The 23,577-nt window shown below is 44.0% G+C and overlaps 1 protein-coding gene across 1 annotated transcript in view; it reads right to left on the reverse strand.

Moving 5' to 3' along the window:
• The window catches only part of LOC115386213 (fibroblast growth factor 11-like), a 79,082-nt gene that overhangs the window by 25,069 nt on the left and 30,436 nt on the right, over positions 1-23,577 (reverse strand). The window contains exons 2-4 of the mRNA XM_030088437.1: positions 11,015-11,065; positions 10,743-10,924; positions 225-328 (exon numbers count right to left, since the gene is read on the reverse strand). Of these exons, the coding sequence (XP_029944297.1) occupies positions 225-328; positions 10,743-10,924; positions 11,015-11,065 (337 nt within the window). The remainder of the gene's footprint in view (positions 1-224; positions 329-10,742; positions 10,925-11,014; positions 11,066-23,577) is intronic.

Raw genomic sequence — 23,577 nt, forward strand, 5'->3', positions numbered from 1 at the left:
GCATAAAAGCTCAGTGGAGAAGTTAATTTCGCAAATAACACACTTTCAAGTGGATTGATTTGGAATTTCTGGGAGCATTTCTTTCTGCCCAAACAATGTGTGGTCTGCTACCGTTCAGATTTCACCTCTAATAGAAGAATAAATAATAAATGAAGAAGCCCACTTTGTTCTCTTTAACTTTTAAAGGCAACAGTGATCCCTGAAAAGTGCGTTTCTGACCATACCGAAGTGTAGAGGTAGCCCTCGCTGTTCATGGCAACGTAGAGCCCCGTCTTGGTGCTCTGGATGGCCACGATCCTGAGCCCCACAGGAATCAAGTTGAACTGCACTGCAAAAAAACACAGAGGAGGGTCAGGGGGGGGAGCCGGGGGAGGCATGTTAGAGCAATCATTCTTTCTCTTAAACAGCGTTTTCTCACAGCATAAAAAGACAATCGCTTCCCAGCTGTCTCCTTATTTCATCCTCCCTGTTGTACAGTTTATCTGTCAGAGGCGCCAATAGGAAAGTGTGTGAAAAAGAGAATTGAGGGAGGGATTAGAGGAGGGAGATTTAGGGGGGAATAAAGTCTGGTTGCTGGTACAGCAGAGGTCAAACAAAACTGAGAGTGACAGGATGGAGAAAACCCTGCTGGAGGAGGAAAAACGGAGAGAGAGAGAGACTCGCTGAGCAGGGATAGTCAAAAAATACAGTACGTTAGACGGCGACATCCTTTGAGCCCGCTCTGAATTAATTCCCTCTGTCCCGGCGCGGTAAACAACACTCTGTAATGTAGTTTGGGTGAATCCCCTCCAGTGGATCCTCGGATTTCTTATGTGCATAGCTCTCCATACAAACTAACGTCAACCTGGCCAGCGGAGCAGCACTGTTTACTGGATCAGAGGGAAAAGGCGAAATTGAATGCTCACGCAAATAAATCAAGTTTTTCTTTCAAATAACCGTCATACTGGGAAAACAGCATGTGTGTTAATCCTGGGGTTTTCTACGGAGTGACTGGATGCAACCCAAAGAAGCACAAACTGTCACACCATGGATCTGTGGAGGAAGTTATCAGATAGTAGGACTAAAGCGATTAAATTTGAATTTGAAAGGAAAAAACAACATTTGCATGGGGAAATAATGACACAAAGATCGGCAACAGACCAGATTCAGAAAGGATTTCACGACTTAAGAATTAGTACAACACAAAAAAATACAATAAAGTCTGTAAATGACGCTGGTGGGGAGAGAGATGAAAAATATATTAACTGGATACACACATTTTCTGGAACAAGCACACAATAGCACATAAACACGAAGGCGTCTTTACTGTGTGTTATTTAATGGGTTTCATCACAGTGCTGCTGCAAGGATTTGTGTTTTACAAACTTTATTTTAAGATATTATGTATAGGGTGCATCACATTTTAACATTCATTAAGGAATATTTCCTGGATTTCTTTTTTACTTGCTGAAAGTTGGACTGTTGAGGTGAATTATTCCACAGTGAAGTGAATGAACACAGAAGCGCCAATGGTGTTTTTCTATGTAACCCACAAAATGCACAAGAACTGAGCGTCTGAATCACTTTGCTTTATTCAAGATACGAATAAATCAGGCCCATAAATACTTTAGTTGACTCAATATAAAGCTCTGCACACTGACAGGTTCACAATCTGTGCCTCTAATTCAAAGCGGTGTGTACATAACAAACAATGTGGTCACTTTCAATATTTTGTCGCTACAGAGCTGCTTTATCTGATCTATAATTTATGTGCCAAGCCGGCACATGCTTTACTGTGTGAACACGTTTATGTTTTTGTTTTGTTTTTATCCTGTTTGGATATCATGACGCTGCCGTGATGATGTGACATGGCAAGTTGAATAATACTGACATAAAGCGCCTCTGGCTGCCAGCTGCTCCGCTGTCACAGCGTCAGGACCAAACGCCACTCGGATGACGAACATCCCAGAAGCAGCTGAACGCGATCAGACGCGACGACAACCAAAACAGAATCGGCTGAGAACACAAAACACTCGAAAACTATAAAATATTCATGCTTTGTCATTGTATCACTGCACCAAAGCCACAGTTGGCAATGTTTGTTTAGATCTGTAGAATATATGTAGACACCGTGTAATAAAAGATATGATGGATAAATTATATATAGAGTGTAGACTCTCCAGAGATAATACCCTCGGTTATTGTCACAGCTAAAATCTCATCCTGCAGTCAACTTAATTAAAATATGTTCGCGGTGCCCGTCTTTCTCCAGGTTCATTTCCAAGTGAGAGTGAATATGTGAGTCATACTTTACAGGTCTTCGACGTCAGCGGCTTCGGATATTACATTGAGATTACACTGAGCAACAAGAACGGATAATAATAAAGAGTCATGCAGGAACGCACAGACTTATGTCGTCCTTTTTAAAGGAACATGTGGAAATTTTGCATTCAGTCGAAGTGCAACTTTTTTTTTTAACTGGGTGCAGACTTGTTTGGCTTGGATTGTGCAAATGCCACGACTGTGTCTTCCATGTCTGCAGACCTTCAAACATCACTCTCCCGTGAACGTCTCCTGGCACATTCTTGATCTCAAATGAGTGTCATTCCTCTTTAATGCTGAAAAGAGTCAACAGAGACAGGGACAGTCAAAAGGAGACGCAGCGTGAGGATGAATCAACAGTTTGACGCTATCTGCTTGTGCTATTTTCACAAAACAGCACCATTTCAATGCAATCAGATTACTGGAACTCGATTCAGTCGAGAACATAATCCACGAAACAGAAGGACGGCCTGTTTAATGTTTGTTCAAAGTAACAGTTTTCTTTTATCAATGACAAATTAAGCCTAACAAAACTGAATGAAAGAAGAGAAGATTCAAATGTAGAAAAGGTTACGACCCAGGCTCTTCAGTTTAAGCAAAATAATGAAAGTAAACCTGGAAATGAGCCGAAATTGGTACGATGTGTAAGAAAACGGACGCTCAAAAAGTGGCCCTCAATTAAATTATGAGACAGTGTCAGAAAGTCGATGTCGGCAATGACTTACAAGAAAAACGAAGGCACGAAACACCTTGTCAGCGCTGTTTTTGATGAATGATTTCCAAAATGCACAGAATTATTGAAGTTGCGACATTGACTTTTTTTTTTCAGTTTAAACCAACGAGCCCCGGCTCTAACGAGGACGTGTCGGCGGCGAGCGGCAGGAACTCCCACAGTTCAGCTGCTTTACCAGTCGTTTGGAGACAAAGGTGAATACTGTTCATGTAGCCACTGATGCATGATGTTAGTAATGGAAACAGCGTATACATCTCACCCTAAGCCACAACCCCCCCCCCCCCCCCCCCCCCCGCCACCCCCACCCCTCCTCCTATCTTAAGGGCCTTGCTTCTATTTGCTCGATCGATCGCTGCATCTCAAACAGTCGGTTTCGCAAATGAACAAGGTGTCACTGAAGAGCGCGGTACGGATGACAAATAGAGCGCAGAACACACACACACACACACACACACACACACACACACACACACACACACACACACACACACACACACTGGCTCCCTCCTGCATGTCTTTCTATCACACCTCACGTAGCTACATTCACATTTATTTTGATTTTATAACTGCAGAATTGGCCAAAACCGAGTAACTGCTTCTGACACTTTTCTTCAAGATGACTTGAAATTACAATTACTGTGTGTATTTGACAAGATTGAGGCACCACATATTAGTGGTTGTATCTTTGGAGTTTAGACTATCAAAGCCCAAAGAGAGACCACAAAGGGTCATTTATGCTTTCTGGTTATTTTTGAATTTTCTCGATATGATAAACTGAGTAAGGACTGTTGGAGGATGGATGCCAGATCCTGCCAGAGCTGGAATAAATGGTCAGCGCTGCACAATGTGATGTGAAATGTTATTGTGTTAAGAGGCATTTCCTCAGCTGGCTCTCCACAACTTTTATAACAGATTATCCGTATTGTAGGCTTTCTTAGGTCCTGTAATTGTTTCTTATCTTTGACTCATCTCCCATATTGCATTCTTTTCCTGCTAAATATGTCTGATAACTTCCCCAACCAAGAAGTCCAGCATTAGTAACACATCCATCTCATGCCTCTGGAGGCTCGGCTTTCCATCCAACACGGAGAACATAAGCAAAGGAACACAGAAATGATTCGATTTACAGCAAAGAGTTGGGTCGAAAGCATGCAAAATCCGCCTGTTTGCACTTGATTTGCACTCATTGTGTTATTCTGTGTGCTGATTGCCCACTAAACACACACACCGAGAGCCCGGATGTGCAATTTTGAACACTTTTAGTAACTTAGAGATGATTATTTGTTTCCGCAGTACTTTCAGGGTCTTTGTTTCATCTCTGGTGTTCTTCGATTCCTGTTGGTAGCATATCTCATCACAAACAAGTTATACTTCTCAACTCTGAAAACTAATAAATCCTTTCTCTGTGTTAACATCACCATGTTTTCCTCCTCTCTCTCTCTCTCTCTCTCTCTCTCTCTCTCTCTCTTTGCAATATGTTCCCACCCCGCTTATTTTCTCAGTCTCCATCAAAAGCGGCTCTGCTCATCACAAGGATCACATAACTGTCTGCATGGATAATGAAAGCCTCTCTCCCTCCCTCCCTGCCTCTCATTCTCGCTCCCCCCCCCCCCCCCCCAGCGGCGTCTCGGAGACCGTTAGATTAATCAGAGGTCTTTAGACGGAGGGGAGGAGGAGAGGCGAGGGAGGGAAATGAAGGGGAGGGTGTTTCCAGATCAATCCCACAAGTCAATTTTAGCCCTGCAATCATCTGCACAATAAATAAACAAGGAGAGAGTGGCGATGGGAGGAGGGAGGGCTGGATCAGAGGGGGCGGCCGTGCGCGGGGAAGCGGCGGCAGGACGCAGAGTTAAGCTGTGCAGAGGGCATCTGCAGGCATGCACGCCGCGCTCCTGCTCTGCAGTGTTGTTTTGTGCTGCACAGTTGGTCCCCACTGGAATGAGAAGAGGATTACAGTCATCTGCGAGAAGTCACACAGAGTTTAACTTCAGGACCGACACTGGCAGTTCTCTGCTGTCTTCCCTCTGCGAGCCAAGATGATTGGACAGCAGCTTTGTGGTGTGAAATGTGTAAAAGCATCTGAAAGTGACTCATTGAAGGCGTATACTGATCGGCTACAACATTGTCTCATAATGTATACGTTAGATCACCGATTACATTTTATCTAAGCCACTAATGACAGTTTGGAGACGCAAAATCTGCCTTTCATGTTCAGCTCTAATGAAGCTTTCTCCCTCCAGTGAACAGGAGTTTGGTGAAATAATAGTAACCGACTAACTGTGTAGGCGTGATCCTGCAGCAATAAAGTTTTATTCCCAACAACATAGAGAGGAATGTCATTACTCAGATTTTAATGTAACAGAGCTGTAAGACGTGGATGTTAAGTTTCCAGCAGACAGCCGTGGTGGAAGGATCATTAAGATGATGTCTGAACCAACGAAGATGCTGAAAACGAGGAGAACTGCATCGGCAACGCGCGAAACGGCCCCCGTCCGCTCACACATCATCGTTTGTGTTTTGAAGAAACGAGTTTTAAAGGCTCGATAGTGGATTAAATGACTTGGAGCTGAGCATTATACCTGATTTCCCTGGTGGTCGATGGCTCCGATGACAAGACAACTACCTTCGCTCTCCTGTTATTTAACTTCGCCCTCCTCCCCCAGGCTTTCCTCTCCTCAGCCGATTCCTCCGCTCCTTTATCGGCCTGTCTCTCACTTCAGCCTTTTCCCCTCTTCTCTTTCTCCACCGCTCGCTGTCTTTTCACCCCTTTCTTGTTGTGAATAAATATCCTTCTTATCTCACTTTTTTTCTCCATTCCTCTTTCTTTATTTGTTCCCCTTTCAGCTCCCCCGTTGCTGGCTGTCATTCTCCCCGTCCTGCGAAACCAACACTTTCCCACCCGTGTCCATTCGTCTTCATCCTATTTTGCCCCGCAGCCGCCCCTCTTTGCATCTCCATCGCTCTCTGCTCGTCTCCGCTCCTGCATCCTCACTTCCCCTCGTTTCCACGCCCGTTCTCATTGTCCCTTTCACCTTCCTCATCATGTGGCAAACAGATCCCCCCGCTTTAAGTGTTCACATGTTTCCCCTCCTTGGATTCTCAGCTCGCACACAGAGCTGAGTTTCCTCGTGTCTGCCTTTCAAGCCCTGAGTTTTCTTTGTTTTGTTTTTTTTTTTTCCCCTCTCTACCATCTGTGAGGGAGCATTATCGAGCAGTGGTGAAAGTTAGACAGAGAAAAAGACTCGTTCCAGAGCACGGAGAGAGATAAGTAAAATTTCCCTCCAACAGTGGGAGATGGTAATTACAGAGAATAAAAGTCAGGGAATCAAGCTCCTCTTTGTGGCTTTTCGATGTACACGCTGACAGTCAATATAGCTTTCATCTGCAGTGCTTCTCTTTTTCCGCTTTTCCTCCCTTCCCCCTCTCATTGTCCATGAAACTGTATTCCTTTCTGTCTCATTCTGAGATTTTGCTTCCCTTTCTTCCCAAACAGAAAGGATTCAAATCCATCAGAAGTGTCATCAGCAGCTTCCTCCTCTTCCCTTCTCTTCACTCTCCTCGGACTTTCTTCCATTTTCCCCGCCATGAACAAAGAAGATTCATTCTCATTCATTCTCAGGTTGATCCTGATCGACTGAAGGTTTATGCATATAAAAATAACTTAGTTCATAAAAGTCATCCTGATTTGTGGACACATTCTGGAAGCTGATCTACTGACGCCTTAAGTATTCTGTTAAACAGATATGTGGAAACACACATCGATTCACTGTTATGAGAGATCCAGTCTTGACTGTGCAAAATACTGGTCCCCCCTTGGGTTTTCCTGAAATCCTTCTGTTGCTTTTATTTTTCACTTGCATTTTAGCTTGCATTATGCAAGGTCTTGATAAATCTTTTGACATCTTGAACAGGCTTTTGTCAGGAGGAATGAAACTGTCCTGCAGTAAACAGGAGCTTAGTGGAATAGTAACAGTGTGAACGCATGGAAATGAGAGGAAGCAGCAGTACTCTACGGTGAATGCAGAAATAATGAAAGTTTGCAAATTGTGCCTTTTACCTTGAACTTTTGCAATGAAAGTTTGAAAATTGTGTCTTTTACCTTGAACTTTTTGCGAAGTACTTTGCAGAAATGGTTGGCGAACTCTAAGTGATTTGTAATAAACTGACTCGGACTTGCAGAAACCCCCATATAGACCTTTAACAGCGCTTCTCCTCCTGCAAATAGATGATAAATCTCCGCTCGCTCTCCATCCTCCTCTTCCCTCCCGTCATTCCTCTTCCAGCTTCATTACGTAACAGCAGGCAGGAGCCAAGAACAGCGAAGGAGAAGAGAAGGAGCAGAACGGGAGAAGAGGGGTGGTAGCTCCTCTGACCTCCCACCAGAGGGGGGAGACACAGTGATTGAGGAGCCATCAGCTGCATGCCAGCTGCTCGCCGTGGCTTCCTCCTCTCGCTCTCTCGTCCTCCTCTTGTTCTCCCCTCCTCTCTCTCTCTTCCCCTGCCAGCCAGGCTTGTCTCTCTGGCTCACTTTTCTCTGCCATGTCCTCCCTCTCCTCCTCTCTGATCCTTTGCTTCACTTTTTACTTGAACACACAGTCACTTCTGGCTTTGTGAAAACTCCGTCTGTCACACAGTTACGTCGGCCTTCTGGGGGACATAGTTCAAAAAAAAAGGAGGCGAAATAGTGATATAAAAGCTGCTCTTGCCACAGTTTGTTCTGTTCCATCCCCTCAGGGCTTCTGTACCTCTTTCCAACTTCTTTTTCTCCCGCCTTCCACCTGGCTTTCTCTTCTGACATATTCTGGTCAGGGACAGCGTCTGAGGCTCAGGGAGCCGCTGTGAAGCCAAGAATCCCAGGCAGAGAGCGGATGAGAGGGACTCAGTTCACCTGCTGGGTCGCGCTTGATACCGATACTTGGAGGTCATTGGTCCATCACTTCAGCAGCAACAGGTGACTGTGTGTGTGTGTGTGTGTGTGTGTGTGTGTGTGTGTGTGTGTGTGTGTGTGTGTCTTAACATCTATTCATCAATCAGAAACATTGCAGTCAAAATCTGACCTGTTGATCATTGAATTCATAACATTCATTGAATAGTCAACCGATCAACACTAACACAATGAAGTTCCTGCCCCAAAAAATAACTTTAAATGTGTACTTAAGATCTCGAAGGTCAGAGTATGCATGACAGGTGGCCACAAGGTTTACGCTTTCATGACATTTAGCCTTTCTAAAAAGCCAGAGTACATAAAAACCAACGAGAGAACATGCAAACTCCACACAGGAGTCCCAGAAGGTTACATTTATGCAAAATATGAACTTTGCATGAATGTAACCAGACTTATAAAAAAGTTGCAATTTACCAAATCTTTCCTCTCCGCCTTCATCTGAAATTGCTTACTGAATATTTGTTAATGAAAAAGGTACAAAACGGCTCACCTGTTATATTGTCACGGTAACCCCAGGGGCCACATAAAAACCCAGTTTCATTCTAGTAAATTCATTTATTGTAATTTAATTTGGGAGCCTCATAAAAGCACCACTTAAGAGTTTTATTACTGGACACAGGGGCCCGGTCTACTGACGTATTTTCAATCCCTCTGTCTTGTTTTATGACCTTGATTCAAGCAAATAATTTTGCTTACAAGGTGCATATTCCTAAAATTAATTGTTGGTAATTTAATTAGCTCACACCAAGGGAGCCAGGAAGAGTAGATAGATTGAACAGATCACCTGGGACCAGGTGGGTTAATTGTGGTCCAGCGTCCCTGAAGCTGAAGTGAAGAAGTCGAAGCAGATCAGTGGCAAACTAACAGTCACTAGAGTGGAATGAGAATGTACATAAATAGATCTGTCACAAAGGTAATTGAATGTTTTTTTTCTGATTTTTAAGGTTTTTCTTCTCCCGTTTTGTGTTGTCGGCCTTCAGAACTAAAGAAGCCTTTTGATTAGAAGTCAAGATCTATTCCAGAACAACTTCCAAGAATCTAGAAGAAATTAGTTTGATGTATTTAATGAGTGAAGTTTAGACTTTTGCTTCAGCGGTGAACCTTCATCTGTCTCTGAAATGGAGAAAGCTTTCTAGTAACTTTCCAGTTTATGTCTGACAGTCAGAGTCTATACGCACACTCAACACACACGGTGTGTTTCATTCTATGCTCACGCAGCACTTTTCCTCCATTTAATGTTCTGCGCAGCCAGGTAGACGACTGAGCCTCAGCTCGATACTCCGGTAATGTCAATCACTGAACAAGTCCTGCTTGGATGGATAAACGATCTGACGCGCAGAGAGAAAGCATCATTTGTGACTTTTTACGGGACTTACCCGTCACACCCTCCTCCTTCACGCGCACGCCGACTGATGGAGGTATAGTTGATATAATCTCAGACCCACGCAAAACACTTTGCGGGGTGACCTCCGCTGACTGATGCTTAATGCCCCGACGCGCCACGAGCGCTGTTACGCAACGGCGGTCGCTACATCCGTCGGGAAACGAGCCCCGTTCGCCCCGTGGTATTAAGTGATGAATATTTCAGATTGGACATGAGACTGTTTAAAGTTCAGCGCGCGCCGGTGTTTGCCTCGGCGTAGGTGTGCTGTTACATAAGAGGGAGAGGCGAGGGCAGCTCTCATCGGTGGTCGGAGAGCTTTCTGGGAGGATTCATAGCCTCATCGTTTAGTTTCTTCAGTCACCTGCATCTACAGTTATTCTGATTATTTGTGAAAATATGAATGAAAAGTCCATGCAGAAAAGCTGCCATAAGAAACTTTGAAAGAGAAAACTGAGAGTTCAGCCTCCTCTTCTTTGCCTCCTGCGAATCCAAAATAGTGCTAACTTCATGTTTTCCCTCCAAACTGGTGTTTTGACAGAAAAAAAAAAAAAAAAAAAAAACTTGCTGTGTAGCCACATCAGGGATATTCTGTGATGTTATATTGATCTCTCTGGGAGGGCTGGAGGGAGTCCAGGGACTGCGGGGAGATCATGGGATATGATGTTTCCAGTCGGTAATCACCTCAGCAGTGACCTCTCGCAGGGGGAGACGTGAGTTAATGTGGTTGAGGCGGTGATGTTCATTAGTTCACTCAGCAGTTAAAAAAAAAAAAAAAAAAATGAAAGTGGGTTTCTGTACTAATGGGATGAATTTCAAGTCTTGGTCCACGACCTCAGCAGAATCTCAGGTCCCATTATGGCGCCCTTCAGAATTTCTCCTCCTCATGATCAAGCATTTCTTTAGAAATTAATTGCAAAACGAACAAGTTTCATAATGAACTGATTTACTACGATCCTGCTGGATGGAGCTCGGGTGCATCTAATTCAGATTTTACACTCCGACGTGACAGTGCGCAGATCAACAAGGCTGTAACTTAAAGGTCATGATGATTGTTAGCGAAACATTAAAGCAGCGTGTTGAGGAGACGCCACCTGTGATGCATTGCGTGACAAGAAGAAATCCCACTGGGCTGGCGTTCGTCCAGCACACCCCTCTCCAAGTGTGCAAACATTTTCAGCCTGATCGATCTCTGTGTGAATCAAACCAGAAAGCATGGCGGCGCCGTTTTATGCTCTCCGCAGATATATGACTGCCCGAGGAGGAAAGTCCCCTTTTCAAATGTCCTTCGTCATGAAGCAGGGAGGGGGGGTTGGGAATTCCAGCAAAGCTGTGAAAAAGGCGCTCATCAAACGAGTAGAATCTGCGATTCAGGCACTTACAGAAGGAGCTGCTTTCGTCCTTTGTGCCTTCCATGGTGCCATCCGGCAGCATCTGGAGGTAGAAGCCGTGTCTGCAGTAGAGCCGCGTGACGATGCCCTTCAGCTGGGGCTCTGCGGAGCAAACACAGCATTCCACACACGTTAGCGTCCCGCCGCACACATGCTTGTTAGGTGGCGGACATCTGTGAGCGCGCACGCCGGGCAAACACCGGGCAGGCCTTAATGTTTACCCGTTGAATCAGTTTAACAGTAAAGTATAAGTGCTTGAACACATGAGAGAGGCTGTGGACTTGAGGATGACTGACGGGATGTCGAAGAAGGATCTGGAACAGACGGGTTCAAGTGAGGGAAGCAAGCATATGGAGGGATCTATTGGAACCAAGAGCGTCGTCACAACATACGAGTGTCTTTACTTTTTTGATTCAATACATCCATGACATCCATGTCTCCTCCCCTGCTGAAGTGTATACAGTTTCCCTGACACGGTTAATTATTTAAATTACAATGACTATAAAAGCATAATTACTTGCATGTGATACAGCGAAAACCCAACAAACAAGTGCAACTGGAGAGTCGTGCTGAATTTTTGAAAAGCGCCGTCTCCGGTCGTCTGTTTACCCTCCTCCCGAGCGCCGACTGTATTTGAGCACCTGTCGTCATTTACTCAGTCAGTCGAGCCCCTGTTTGCCGGGCGTCTGTCCGTCCGCCGGTTCTCTCCTTGGGGCCGCTCACGCGTGACTGGAGGGGGCGGGGGTTTTCACTCCCAGAGTGCTGAGGGAGACTAAATAGTGGATCAGAAGGAATGTCAGAAAGCTGAAGTGTTTCCACAATCAAGTTTTAATGAGACGCATCAAATATGGATGAGGACAGAGAAGTACGGGGGCAGCTGGCAGTTGGCCCTCGGTTGACAGCAGGTGTGTGCGTGTGCGCATGTGTGAGTGTGTGTGTATCTGTGTGTGTGTGTGTGTGTGTGTGTGTGTATGTGTGGGAGAGACAGAAGAGAGAGTCACTCATTTAAATTGTCCCTGAAGTACATGAGAAATGATGATGTAACACAAACAAACGTCTTCATTTTTTTTCCAGAATAAAGTTTACTTTGGAGTTCTGCAGCATTATTCATCTTGCAGTGTGTTTTCTCTGTATTTTTCACATATTTACACCGTCGCGCTGCACATCCATCAAGTTAGGAAAGCTAATGAAACAATAGATCCTACCAGTCCTTAAACTGCAGCTCAATTATCTTTTCTTCTTGTATAAAAGCAGAGCATCGACATGTTATTCCAGCTGAGAGGAGAAATGTTTGGAACTGACTTGGACAATTCATCAAACGCTTGTAGAGTTTGAGAACTTTTTGCACAAAATGCACCATGGCGAGGAAATGATTTCCTTCTCTTTTAGAAGCAGTGTGTGATTTGCTTGAGGGACGTGCAATAATAGTAAAACTAAGGTAATTAACCGTAAACCCTCACATGAATTTTTGTTACATACCAGACTTTCTGCATTTTATTTTAACTACTGTAGATTTTGGCTGGCCCATGGGGTAGAAATATAAATGGCTGATACTAGTCATAAGCCACTTTATGTAGCATAAAAACAATTAATGTTGTTTTATCCTCTGCTTATTGATTTTTATCTGATTTTGTCTCATAATTTCTTCAAACCTACACCTCACGAACACCAACCACGGTCATCAAAGATCGGATTCCCGAACTTCTGCTATGGAAGAACTCCCGTGTATAGATGATGGATCAATCGAATTCCTCCCAAATGTTTCAAACTCTTAACTTAGAGATCAGGTTTTAACTCTGATGAGTCAGCACGCTGCGTGGTGTTGCGCTGTCAACACGGGGCCATGTTTGTTACGCTGCCAGCTGTTTGTGATTTCCCAGCACCTGTTGAACCCTGTGAAGCTCTCAGTAAACTGACTCCCCAGTCATGTTGAAGGACGTTTCCAGCTCAAACAGGTGCTTCTTCCTCTGGTTCTGTCTGAAACCTCATGAAGCGGTCGCGCTGACGACCATGAAAATGTCTCTGAGGCATCGCATTTGTCCACTTCCTGCCCGCAGCCGAGCAAAAACATATTAGGTAACCTTTCATGGCAGGCTCTGGCCTTGGCAGCAGCACTGTGTCGCTGTAACTACTGAAAGATAAAAGCTGATTCATCCGCCACTGGCTGACCAGACGCGGAAGGTCAAACCTGGAATGTGGTAATCTGTAATATCCTGAGTGTTAATCCCAAATTAAGCAGCACATGGCCTGATGTGTGGCCCGAGGCTTAACACATCTGCTGCACAGCAGAGCAACGAATTCGCCGGGAGCGGACTGGCGTTGACCTTTGAGTGAGAGGCTCCGCCTCCATACAGATCGGTTCGGTAACAACGCCACTATCTAAAAAAAAACAAAAAAAAAACAGAGGAAAGATGGTTACAGGGCTGAGATAGAGTAGCCACACGCGTGCACACACACAGCATCTCATGCATATACATGCGTGTGCTCAGCTAAAAGGAGGAGGGATTGCCTGGAGACGTACCTGAGGCAGGATGTTAGCTGAACAAAGGGGTTTGAAATGTACACACACGGATGTGGCAGCGCAGGGAATAAAGTAGAATACACTGTTTGGGGCGACACGTGATTTACAATGTCTCACTATGAATACCAGAACAGCAGAGCTTGTCCATGATTCAACCTGCAAACGCCACTTCTCAACACACAAAAACAATCATCTGCTCATATTTTCCTATCAGATATTCCATATAATTCAAACTTTTCGCTGAGAAGCTGAGGTCTTCAACCCTGATTCATCCCCCCCGATGACGTTCGAAGGTTTCCACTGGAGCCAAACACCACAGAGCTATTTTTACAGGCTGAGTAGCGCGATCACGATGGGCAAGACGACCTTGATGCGCACAATTAAAGCAGCGCTGGTTTCCCCGTAGCTCTGAGTCTGAATTGCTGAGTCAGAATTGCAAATAAAAAAATCGGAATTTTTATGGTCTCCTGTCAGTTTTGGGAGGTTTTTTTTTTTTTTTGTTCCAGTTCATCTGTGGTCCCCAACATTCTGTTAGGATTGACACTTAAAAAGAGCTTCAGACAAAAAAGTTTCAGCCAAGCTGGACATCCTGATTCTCACAAACTTACAAAAACACCAACTTTCAACCTTATAAATATGCACTGTCCTGCAGAAAGAAAGACCCCAGGCCCAGACCTCTCTGTATTTCTTGCAGGGCGCCTTTCCTTAATTCTAGACAGGCAATCAACAAGCCACCTCTACAACATTAACTTGGATGAAGCTGGTCTGAACAACAGATGGCTTTAATGGCTTTCTTCATATTCATAGTTTTTGTCCTACTTTTTTTTTTTTTTTTTTTTTAAAAAACCAAAACTCATTGAATTTTTTTTTAGTACACAAAGCTTCTTAAACGGTATTAAAACTGTGGGACAAGAACTTCAATTGAAACTTGTTTGAACAGCAATCCTATTGTCACATCGGGACGCGTCCTGGGAATAACCACAGCGCCAGTCTGCAGATAACACACCCAGCCCTGCCCGAGAGCACACAAGTGTGTGTGTTGGTTTGCGGGTGTTTATTCCCGGGGAGGATTTGTGCTCGTAATCCGGCGGACATTCAACGCCAGTTATGGAGTGACCTTAATAAAGAATGGGATTAATTTCACTTATTAAGAATTTCAACCATTAAAGTCACCCTGAGCCCTCCGGCTGCCCGGTGCCTCGCATCAGACGACAACTGGGCAGCCGCGAGTGTTATTTTCACCCCCATTACACAATGCAGTTATGCCTGTGTGTGTGTGTGTGTGTGTGTGTGTGTGTGTGTGTGTGTGTGTGTGTGTGTGTGTGTTTGTGTGCGTGTGTGTGTTGGACACCTCCAACCGGGTGGACTTGGCAAAAGGAGCGGAGATGATGTGCCAAGAACAATGTCTGTCCGTCATCACATTCACAAACACGCACACTCACATACGCTCTCACACACATACACGCACACACACTCTCTCTCTCTCTCTCTCTCTCTCTCTTTTAGTGTCTTTCTCGTCTCAAGTGTAAAAAGTGTGAAGCACCAGTCAGCCCTGAGAATATGTCTTTACTAACTCCTGAAATTAAAATCCTGCGCCCGCATTCAGTCTCCCTGTCAAAGACAGTGTCATTAATATAGGGAGGGTGTTTTGTCTTTATTTAACAACATTACACAACGTCCTTGTTGAAATATTTTCAGTCATGAGTTGATTGGTGATAATCATGTACTCCATTGGTGTAGCTGTAGATTTTAGTTGTTTTCCAATCACAGTCACGGTGGTCAAATGTCCTACTTGGCCTTTTCATCAGTCTTTTGGGAAAAGAAAAACTCGATCCCAAATTCCCCCCAAATGGTGTTTGTGCTCTTGTGAAGGATTCTACATGCAAATGATCGAATGACACAAATCATGAAGAGCGCGCTGAGACTGCTGTGGTAAAAATAAAGCCGATTCACTGCCTTTTAAGAGGTTGTGCTGATTTTCAGTGTTCCTCACACCAACCAGCTGAGACAGATGTTCACCACTATATTTATTTTTCTTCCTCTTTGAAGACAGGATCCTCTTTTTTCACTGTCGCCCATACTCTTTATGTCTTTATAGCACTCTGTTGTAGTGAAAACCATTTGAATGAAATTACATATGGCAGAGAATGTTTTATAAATCTTGCAGTGTACGAACAGAAATCTATACAAACTCGTATTAAAACTTGCTGTTGTCAAGTCTGCCTCTCTCTGGATGATTCCAGTATGCACTGAATGAACCAAGTACTAGGAAGGTTTCGTTGAATGTGTTTCACTTTTTGGAGATTAGCAGTTCTTGCCATCAAGAAATTACTGCATTACGACCCCTAACAAGGACAAATTGTGAAGCAGCCTCCAAAACAACGAAGTTAACAAAGAGTTAACGCTGGACTGTTGGAGCACTTTATCAGAAATCACCGAGGCCCTGCAGGATAGTGGTATAATACTCCGAGTTAACTTGGAGAACACGCTGTGCACAATAGGCTCCGTCCCGGTTGTTGGTCAGTAACGCTCCCATGAGATCAATAAACGGCCAAACAAGCAGCCAGTTGCATCAAGCTGATATATTTAACCGCTCCACCAGCATTATTTGGAACCTTTCGGAGCTTTTCAGCCATTTTCCACAGTGTTTCAACATTTCACAGCAATGTTTTCCTTCACTGTTCATTGTGCGGAGCCCTCTGTTAATGGCGCCTTCTAAATCGTATCAAAACTGGTGAAAGCGTCGGCCCGCTCGCCAAATTGCACCACGGTTCCTCTGGGAATGCTAATTCACAGTTTTTGCCAACACTGCTCGGGGTTGTGTAGCTCAGACAGTTTCACTCTTTTTCTCTCCTGCTGTCTATTTAACGTCTCTCATCCAGGCCTCTCTCTAACATCCACGTCATTCTTCAGTCCTCCTCCTCTCCCCATCCCGCCGACCACTTTTTTTTTTTTTTTCTTTCCACCTCATCCCGAGAAAACTGCCGACCTAATCTGCAGGGAAGCCCTTACTTTTGCTCTTCTGAAACAGTGAACGACTGATGCGGAGAAAAAAAATTGGGGGGGGGGGAGGAGGAAAAAGCACTTAATAGCAGAGGAGAGTGCTGAATGACAGACTGTCAGTCAGTGGCAGAGGAGGAGGCAGACGGGGGGGAAAGAAAGCAGACAGGGTATGGAAAAAAAAGAAGAGATGTGAGTAAACTGCCTATGATTCCACCAATAAGCATTTAAATGTGATTCCCCGCAGGTAGCTGCTGCACTTTGGCAGCGCTGGGACGCTCCGGCGACTTGCTACTGATGTTTCATTTAGCAGATAGGAGGTAATCATTTTTTTTTTTTTTTTTCCCTGACGCTTAAGTCTGTCACGCCACTTGAAGCTGACGGCGACCGGCGACGACGGCTGATTATTATGCTTCCATCTGTTTGTCGAGACATCTTCTTTAAACGGCAGTAGTGGCGCAGTCAAACTCTGGGGAGCGCAGATGTGCAGCATCGGCGATGAATTATGGTCATTGTAGTTCGCTGAGCGCGCCGAGGTTTTGGCAGGATTAGAGCCGTTAAAACTTTAGGGAGGGGGAATCGTCACAGTGGCACAGCTGCTTCAGTCTAAACTGTAACACTTCCCTCTTATCGGTATCGTTTCGACTGTGATATTCACCTCATAACAAACACCTCATCCTCTAAAATAAGCACATTAGATCCACAAAGGCAGGACTTGCAGCAGATTGCAGCTGCTTTAATGTATTGTTTCGGTACTCAGTGGAAAAACAATATGCGCTCAAAACCTGTCGAAAACAATTTATTATTTGAATAGAGCCGAGACACCGACTTCTGTTTCTTCCTGTTGCAGCGAAGGTGATGCAACCAGCAGCCATTGGATCATTTCTCTGCGGATTTACTGAAGATAAACAAGCATGAAGTGGTTTTCGCAACATGAAGGAGGCTCTGGCTCTGAAAACGACCAGCGCTCTCCTGCTCTGTCTTCAAAGCCGAGCCCGCTACAGCAGAGCACGGCCAGTTTGATGGTTTGATTGTCAATATCTCACAGCCATGACTTGGAAGATTTGGTCCTGGTTATATCAGTCAAAGTGGAGAAGTAGGGGCTTCGTGCTGAATGATTCACTTAGCTTTGGAAAACAGGACAGGAACGACTGTCAAAGTGAAAAAAGACGGTGAGAGAACAATCTGATATCCCATGGAAGAGTTTGGGAGAGACTGTTTTTACTTCTCTGGTTAATTGAGATAAAAAAGATACAAGGTTGTATTAATTATGTTCAGTCTTTGTTTTTTTGTGTCTTGGAGAATTGCAAATGATCGTGTTATTAAAAACAACACAACAAAGCGATAGTTTATCCAAGGCTGCGTGGAAAAATAGTATTTTAAAGTTTTTTGTTGTTGTTGGAGGGAAAAGGGGAAAGTCAGAGAGCGACACGGAGCCGCAGAGAGGAGGTTTACTTTATTTTACAACATTAATGAATCATTTTAAATGTAATATTTATCACCAGGGGTTAATATGGTGATCAGTATGATTTTGAAAGTAATATTGTTCATATTAATGAATGGAGTTGAGCACTGTGTGTCTGTTTTACAGCATGACGGATGACTGAAGTTCAAGAACAGGAGTCAAAACTTGACTTATTTCTGGAAGGAAAAGGATCAAAGCCAATGAGAAGTCCAACAGGACAACACTAAATCCACATTTGTTAACCACAATCAGCTCGGTGGATGTTCACTGCTGATCCATGAAAATGCCAGATGGAATCGAAACACTCAGATCGCACCTGAAACGGCGGCTGTAACTCCGTCAGCTGGCTGACAGATTGTGCTTTGTGCTGCGGGATAGGCGGGAACGAAGCACAGTCGAATCTTTTCGAGTAATTATTCCTTGGGGCTGAGCAACAGAGCAGCAGTAATTTACAGTTGCATGCTGTTCGTGCTCTACACCGGAGCGATCTCTCCAGTCTGTTGCTGCACTACGTGCCATTCATTCACACCACGAAGAAAATGTTCCTCTCCTTTGCACTTTTAGGAGCAGATCTTTGAGCTCATTTCACACGCCATCTTGGTTTCCTCATCGCCTGCCGGTCAGGAGTCAGATTAGTTTTTATTCTGAAATATTGCACCGAGGGCAAATTCCTGCTCCTTTTCACGACTGCTTAGCATGCCACGCTGCTGCACTCCGGCCCCCGAAACACTTCTCAGCTTTCTCCGCAGTTAATAAGCTTGTTACTCCCCACTGGCTCGAATATTGTCTTTCTCACCACCAGCACGAGAGCCTGAAGCTATTAATCCACGGACATATGGATTTTACAACTCCCAGTATTTCATCTCGCGGCGTTTATGGTCGCCGGCTCTAAACGCTCGTCGGCGGCAACAAAAGGCAATCATATTTCCTGTATTGAAATTAGCACCAGCAAAGTTTGATGTGTAGATTTATTTTCCCTACAAACACAATAAAATTCTCTCTTTTTTTTTTTTTTTTTTTTTTTTTTTTTTGGGTGTGTGTTGACGGATCTTTTCAGGAACGTCTGGGTTCAGGTTGAGGGAACGCGGCGCAAGCTTTTCATATTTCACGAGCCACATTAAGCGCAGCACTAAATTGCATAAAATTAGGGTCTGGCGGTGACAGTGAATAATAGGGATAAAGTCGGGGAGAGCCTATATGGTAATGGCCATATTTACAAGGACCATCAATCATCTGCAAACCGCCAGCAGCCTCATCCCTCATAGGACGGACAGAGGGAAAGGGGTGGGACACCTTCAAAACAAAGTGCTTTTCCCTCTTTGCTGTTCAATCTCTCTCTCTCTCTCTCTCTCTCTCGCTCAACACACACATTCACACACACACACACACAGCTGCAGCCCAACTTCGGCTTTTAGGAAAATCGATCCTGACAAAAGTGATGAAGTGCAATCCTGCTGAAAGTTTACCACACTCCAGGTTTAGACGTGGTTTTGGTTGTAATTAAAATGACAAAAGTGACAAAATAAATAGTGGGCGAGTGGCGGGAAGAGGAGGAAGGGAACAGCTGAGAGCTCTGCTGGTAAAGCAAACATCGAGTTAACATGTGTGGGAATCTGATTTGTGACGTGTCGGAGTGTGTTTTCCAGAAAAGAGATCAATGCTCCCCACAGTCGCAGCAGCGGGAGGAGGAGAGCTCAGACGGAGAGGAGGGACTTCATCGCCATAATTTCAATAAAACTCACAAAAGATATGGTCACAGATATCAATGAAATAAAATAATTCACCAAGGAAATAACCTGTAGCAGACCATCATACAATACAGTTAGGCCTTTCATAATTAATCACATTATTTCCATAGTTAATCACAATTACTCATTATTTAGATTCTGGTTTTTTTTTGCATTTCATGGCACTTTTCCACTCAGCATTCATCAGTTCAATCAGTTATAAAGATGACATTGAGGTAATTGGTTAAGTTCAGCATCGTGATTTCCTGCACCAACTGATTTCTGACCAGAGTGTCTTGATTGGGGTTCAAAGATATTTTGACCTTGTTGGATTTTCGCTCAAAATAAAGTGCCACGTAGACCAACTTAATACAATATCTATATTAAAAATACAGTTTTCAAACTGAAAAAAAGCCCTAAGCCTAATTATGTGATTCATTGTGATTAGAAATAATTTAACCTTTAGTCAATCCTACTTTAAAGGTGCATTAAGGAGTTTTTCGACTTTAAAAAATACTTATTTTCAACCATAAATATGTTCCAAATATTCAACGATGTGTACAATGTGCCCTGACATATTCATTGTAAGTACCACCAACAGCACTAAATTGTCACTTGAAAGTTGCAACAGCAGAATTTTTTGGGGGAGAATTTGAGATGATGTGACGTAATGCGCGCTCCGGCTGGCCTGATTTCCTTAGGTTTCGTTTTGTCCGCCATTACTCCGCCAGATGCTTAGCGAGCAACAACTGAGCAGTATTGAGGATGGATCTTCCAGAAAGTAAGAAAAGACCGGCTTCTAGCGCTGCCACAACTCCGGCACAGACTCCACCAGGTAAAAGAAACTTAAATTTTACTCAAGCGCTACTTAAAGAGCGAGGAAGGAGTTCCTCTCTTCCGTGCACGTACATGGACGCAAGCCACAGGCATGAGTGTTTCACTAAGCTGCAGTTACACCCAAGGCCTGCAGGGGCCGTTGTTTTGCATAAAACGTACAAACTCCTTAATGCACCTTTAATTCATCTTGATTAATGCCATTAACTCTGACAGCCCAAATTGAAATATAATTAGTTTTATGGATCATGTAGACTTAAAAATATTGACTAAACTTCAGACAATTATATGGTTTTTGTCAAAAGTCAGCACTTGTTTGTATATTTTGTTTGTGTCGCCTGGAATAACAAACACTACAAATAGCAAGCGGTCTGCTTCAAAGGGACATTAAATTATCCTTCAGCGCACAAAAAGAACTGCCAGCACACAAACTACGAACCACGCACTGTAGCAGCCGACCAATTAATTTCCACATCAGGACATCTCGCTTCAGTGCGACGCTTGGCAGTGGGATTAAGGTGCAGGCGACAGAAACAGAACATTTTCTGTCTAATTATTGCGCGGACATAATAAGCGGTACAGACAATTTTATTACTGCGCAACAAACAAAATCTTGAAGCGTCAGCCGCCGATGCGTCAGTGCCATGAACTCAGTTTCTCATTTCATTAAAAGAACAAATATCACTGTTGTTAGTGTTGATATTGTTTTTTATCAGACAACTTTGTGTCAGTAAGAGTCTAATAACATGTAAGTGCAGGAAGGCAAATCAGATGATCACAAGGATGGTTCATTGTTTCCCCAGAGCGCGACTGAAATGAGCTAAAAAATCAAAGCTTCTCTTCAAATATTCTTCTCAGAACATGAGTTTCTTTTCTAAAACTCAGTCTGGTTGCTTGCTTCACTGACTCCATACATGAAAAGAAGTTCGAATTTGTCCAGTCCAGGTAATCAAAAACAGCGTTGCTCTTGTATGAAACAAAATGTGATTTAGAACATCTAAAAATACTGACTTTTTTTTTTTTTTTTTACAAATGTATTTGAACAGATTTAAAAAAAAAATAAAAAAAAGGATGGCTCAACTCAATTACCTCAAATACCTCCATGACCTCAAATATGTTAGATAACTTCCTCCACCTCCATGTTCAGAGCCACGGTATGATATTTCACTTTGTGCTCGGGACTCGCTGCTTAATTCAACACTTCAAGGTGAACTCAAGCAAACAAACAAGGGGACAACAACATTTCAAGCAGATTATTTTTGTGTAAGCGGAGCCTAATGCACACAAATCCCTTATCTGAACACTCCTGTTTGTGCCTCATGTCACGAGCGGCGGTATTCTTAGTTTATCACACACACCGGCGCTCGCTGTATTTGCATAAGGATAGAATTTAGAACTTTACAGATGATCTCAGCGATTCAGGACAACAAACTCATCAAACTTAAAGTAGTTAATCTCGATTTTACCAATGAAATATCTGAAAGAATAAACTGTGGACCCCTTCAAGCAAACATGTTAAATATTTTACCGCCATACAACTGACAGCAAGCACCGGGTGAATATTGTGCCCTGCAGGATTGTCCGATAGAAAAATAATTGCGATGGCTGAGCACTGCAATAATTACAAAAATGACCCGCTGCAATGGCAAAGTCGCCACACCTGAACAAGCACACGCAACAATCCACAAACACACACACACACACCTGAAAGCCAAAAAATAAACGGGGGAAGCAAAGAAGCACTTGAACAATAAGTGACAGACTCATAGGTCAGGGAGAGTGAGACATCGTGGATTAATTAGAAAAGCAACGGGTGAACTTTTCCACAGCGCGCTCTAAAGCTTAATGATTTAAAGCTTAAATGAATGGCCTAATGATTAAGTCAGAGAGAGAGGGAGGGAGAGAGAAAGAGTGAGGGAAAGAAACAAAAGCAGCTGTCTGGGAGAATGAGTGAGGGAGGGGATGTGGAGAGGAAGATAAGGAAGGGGATAAAGAGCAAGATTAAAATGGGAGGAGAGGGAGGAAGGGTGGGATGAAGAAGATGGACATAAATCAGGAAAAGAGTGGAAGAGTGTTGTGTTTCTGTGTGAAAATGTGGAAAATGTGGAGGTCGGATAGACAAACAGAGCTCACATAAAGGTTTCCATCACTGCTTTGGCTCCTCAACAGGTGTCCAGAAACGCTTCCACCAACAGGTGATCTCTATTCCTCCACTCCCGTTCAAATCATCCATCAGCGTCTCCCAAGATCCTACCTGCTTTTAATCAGCTAAGGCAAATCGAGTGGCAACTTATGAAAGATGAACAGCAGGCTAAATTGTTATAAACAAGACCGTTGAAGCCGCCTGTGAAGTGATGTCGTCGGCAGTGGAGGGAATTGTTTTTGGATATAGATAGTAAGCCCCGGGTGAGGCTGATGATCATCCATCAAGTCTTGTGAACTGGAGCTCCGAAATGGGCCACAGTCACCTGAGTGATTTCAACTTTAAAAAAAAAAAAAAAAATCAAGTGAAAATCGTATCAATTTGACTAACATGAGCTTGTTTTATCGATCAAAAGAGGATGAGACGGAAAGAGGGAAGAGCCGGAGTCAGAGAGTGCAGAGGTTTCCAGTGTCTCAGGACCCTTATTTATGTTAATTACAGTAATGATCACCCGATAGAGGATGAAGGGAGCAGAGGAGAGACAAAGAGATGAGGGTGAAGGTGTCTGGAGTGAGGAGGCAAACAGGAGAGCAGCTTCTGGAAGCAAAGGAGGAAGAAATAAGAGAGAGAAGTGGGATGATATTTATAGGGGGGTGAAGAATGGGAGGAAAAAAGATTAGAAGGAAATGCAAGAGTGGGGAAAAAAGGGGAATAAAACAAGTAAGAAAAGAAATAGGGAGGAGACAGTGGAAGAGGGCAGATACACACAAAGGAAGAAATCATTAAGACAGAATGAGAGAGGGACCAGACAACAACATTTGCGGAGGAACCGGACGGCAGCGAATGAGTGAATCAGCGGGAGACAAAGGAACAGAGGGGGAATGAACGGTGGGAGGCGAGGGGGGGGCGATCAATCAGCGATGGCCCTGGTGTTGTAACGCTGGAGGAAGTCAATGGCCAGGAACCAAACTTTCCACCCACGCGCTGTTTTCGCCCTCCTCGCTCCCGACGTCTCTGTCTTTCCTCTCCAGAAAAAACCCAGCTCTCCTTCTTCCCGTCCTTCTCCCTTTACTGCCGTCTTCCTCTCCTCTCTCTTAACAACATCTTATATATCTCGGCCTTTTAACACCGCGCTG

Source organism: Salarias fasciatus, chromosome 3, assembly GCF_902148845.1.
Source record: "Salarias fasciatus chromosome 3, fSalaFa1.1, whole genome shotgun sequence".
In the NCBI taxonomy this organism is placed as follows: domain Eukaryota; kingdom Metazoa; phylum Chordata; class Actinopteri; order Blenniiformes; family Blenniidae; genus Salarias; species Salarias fasciatus.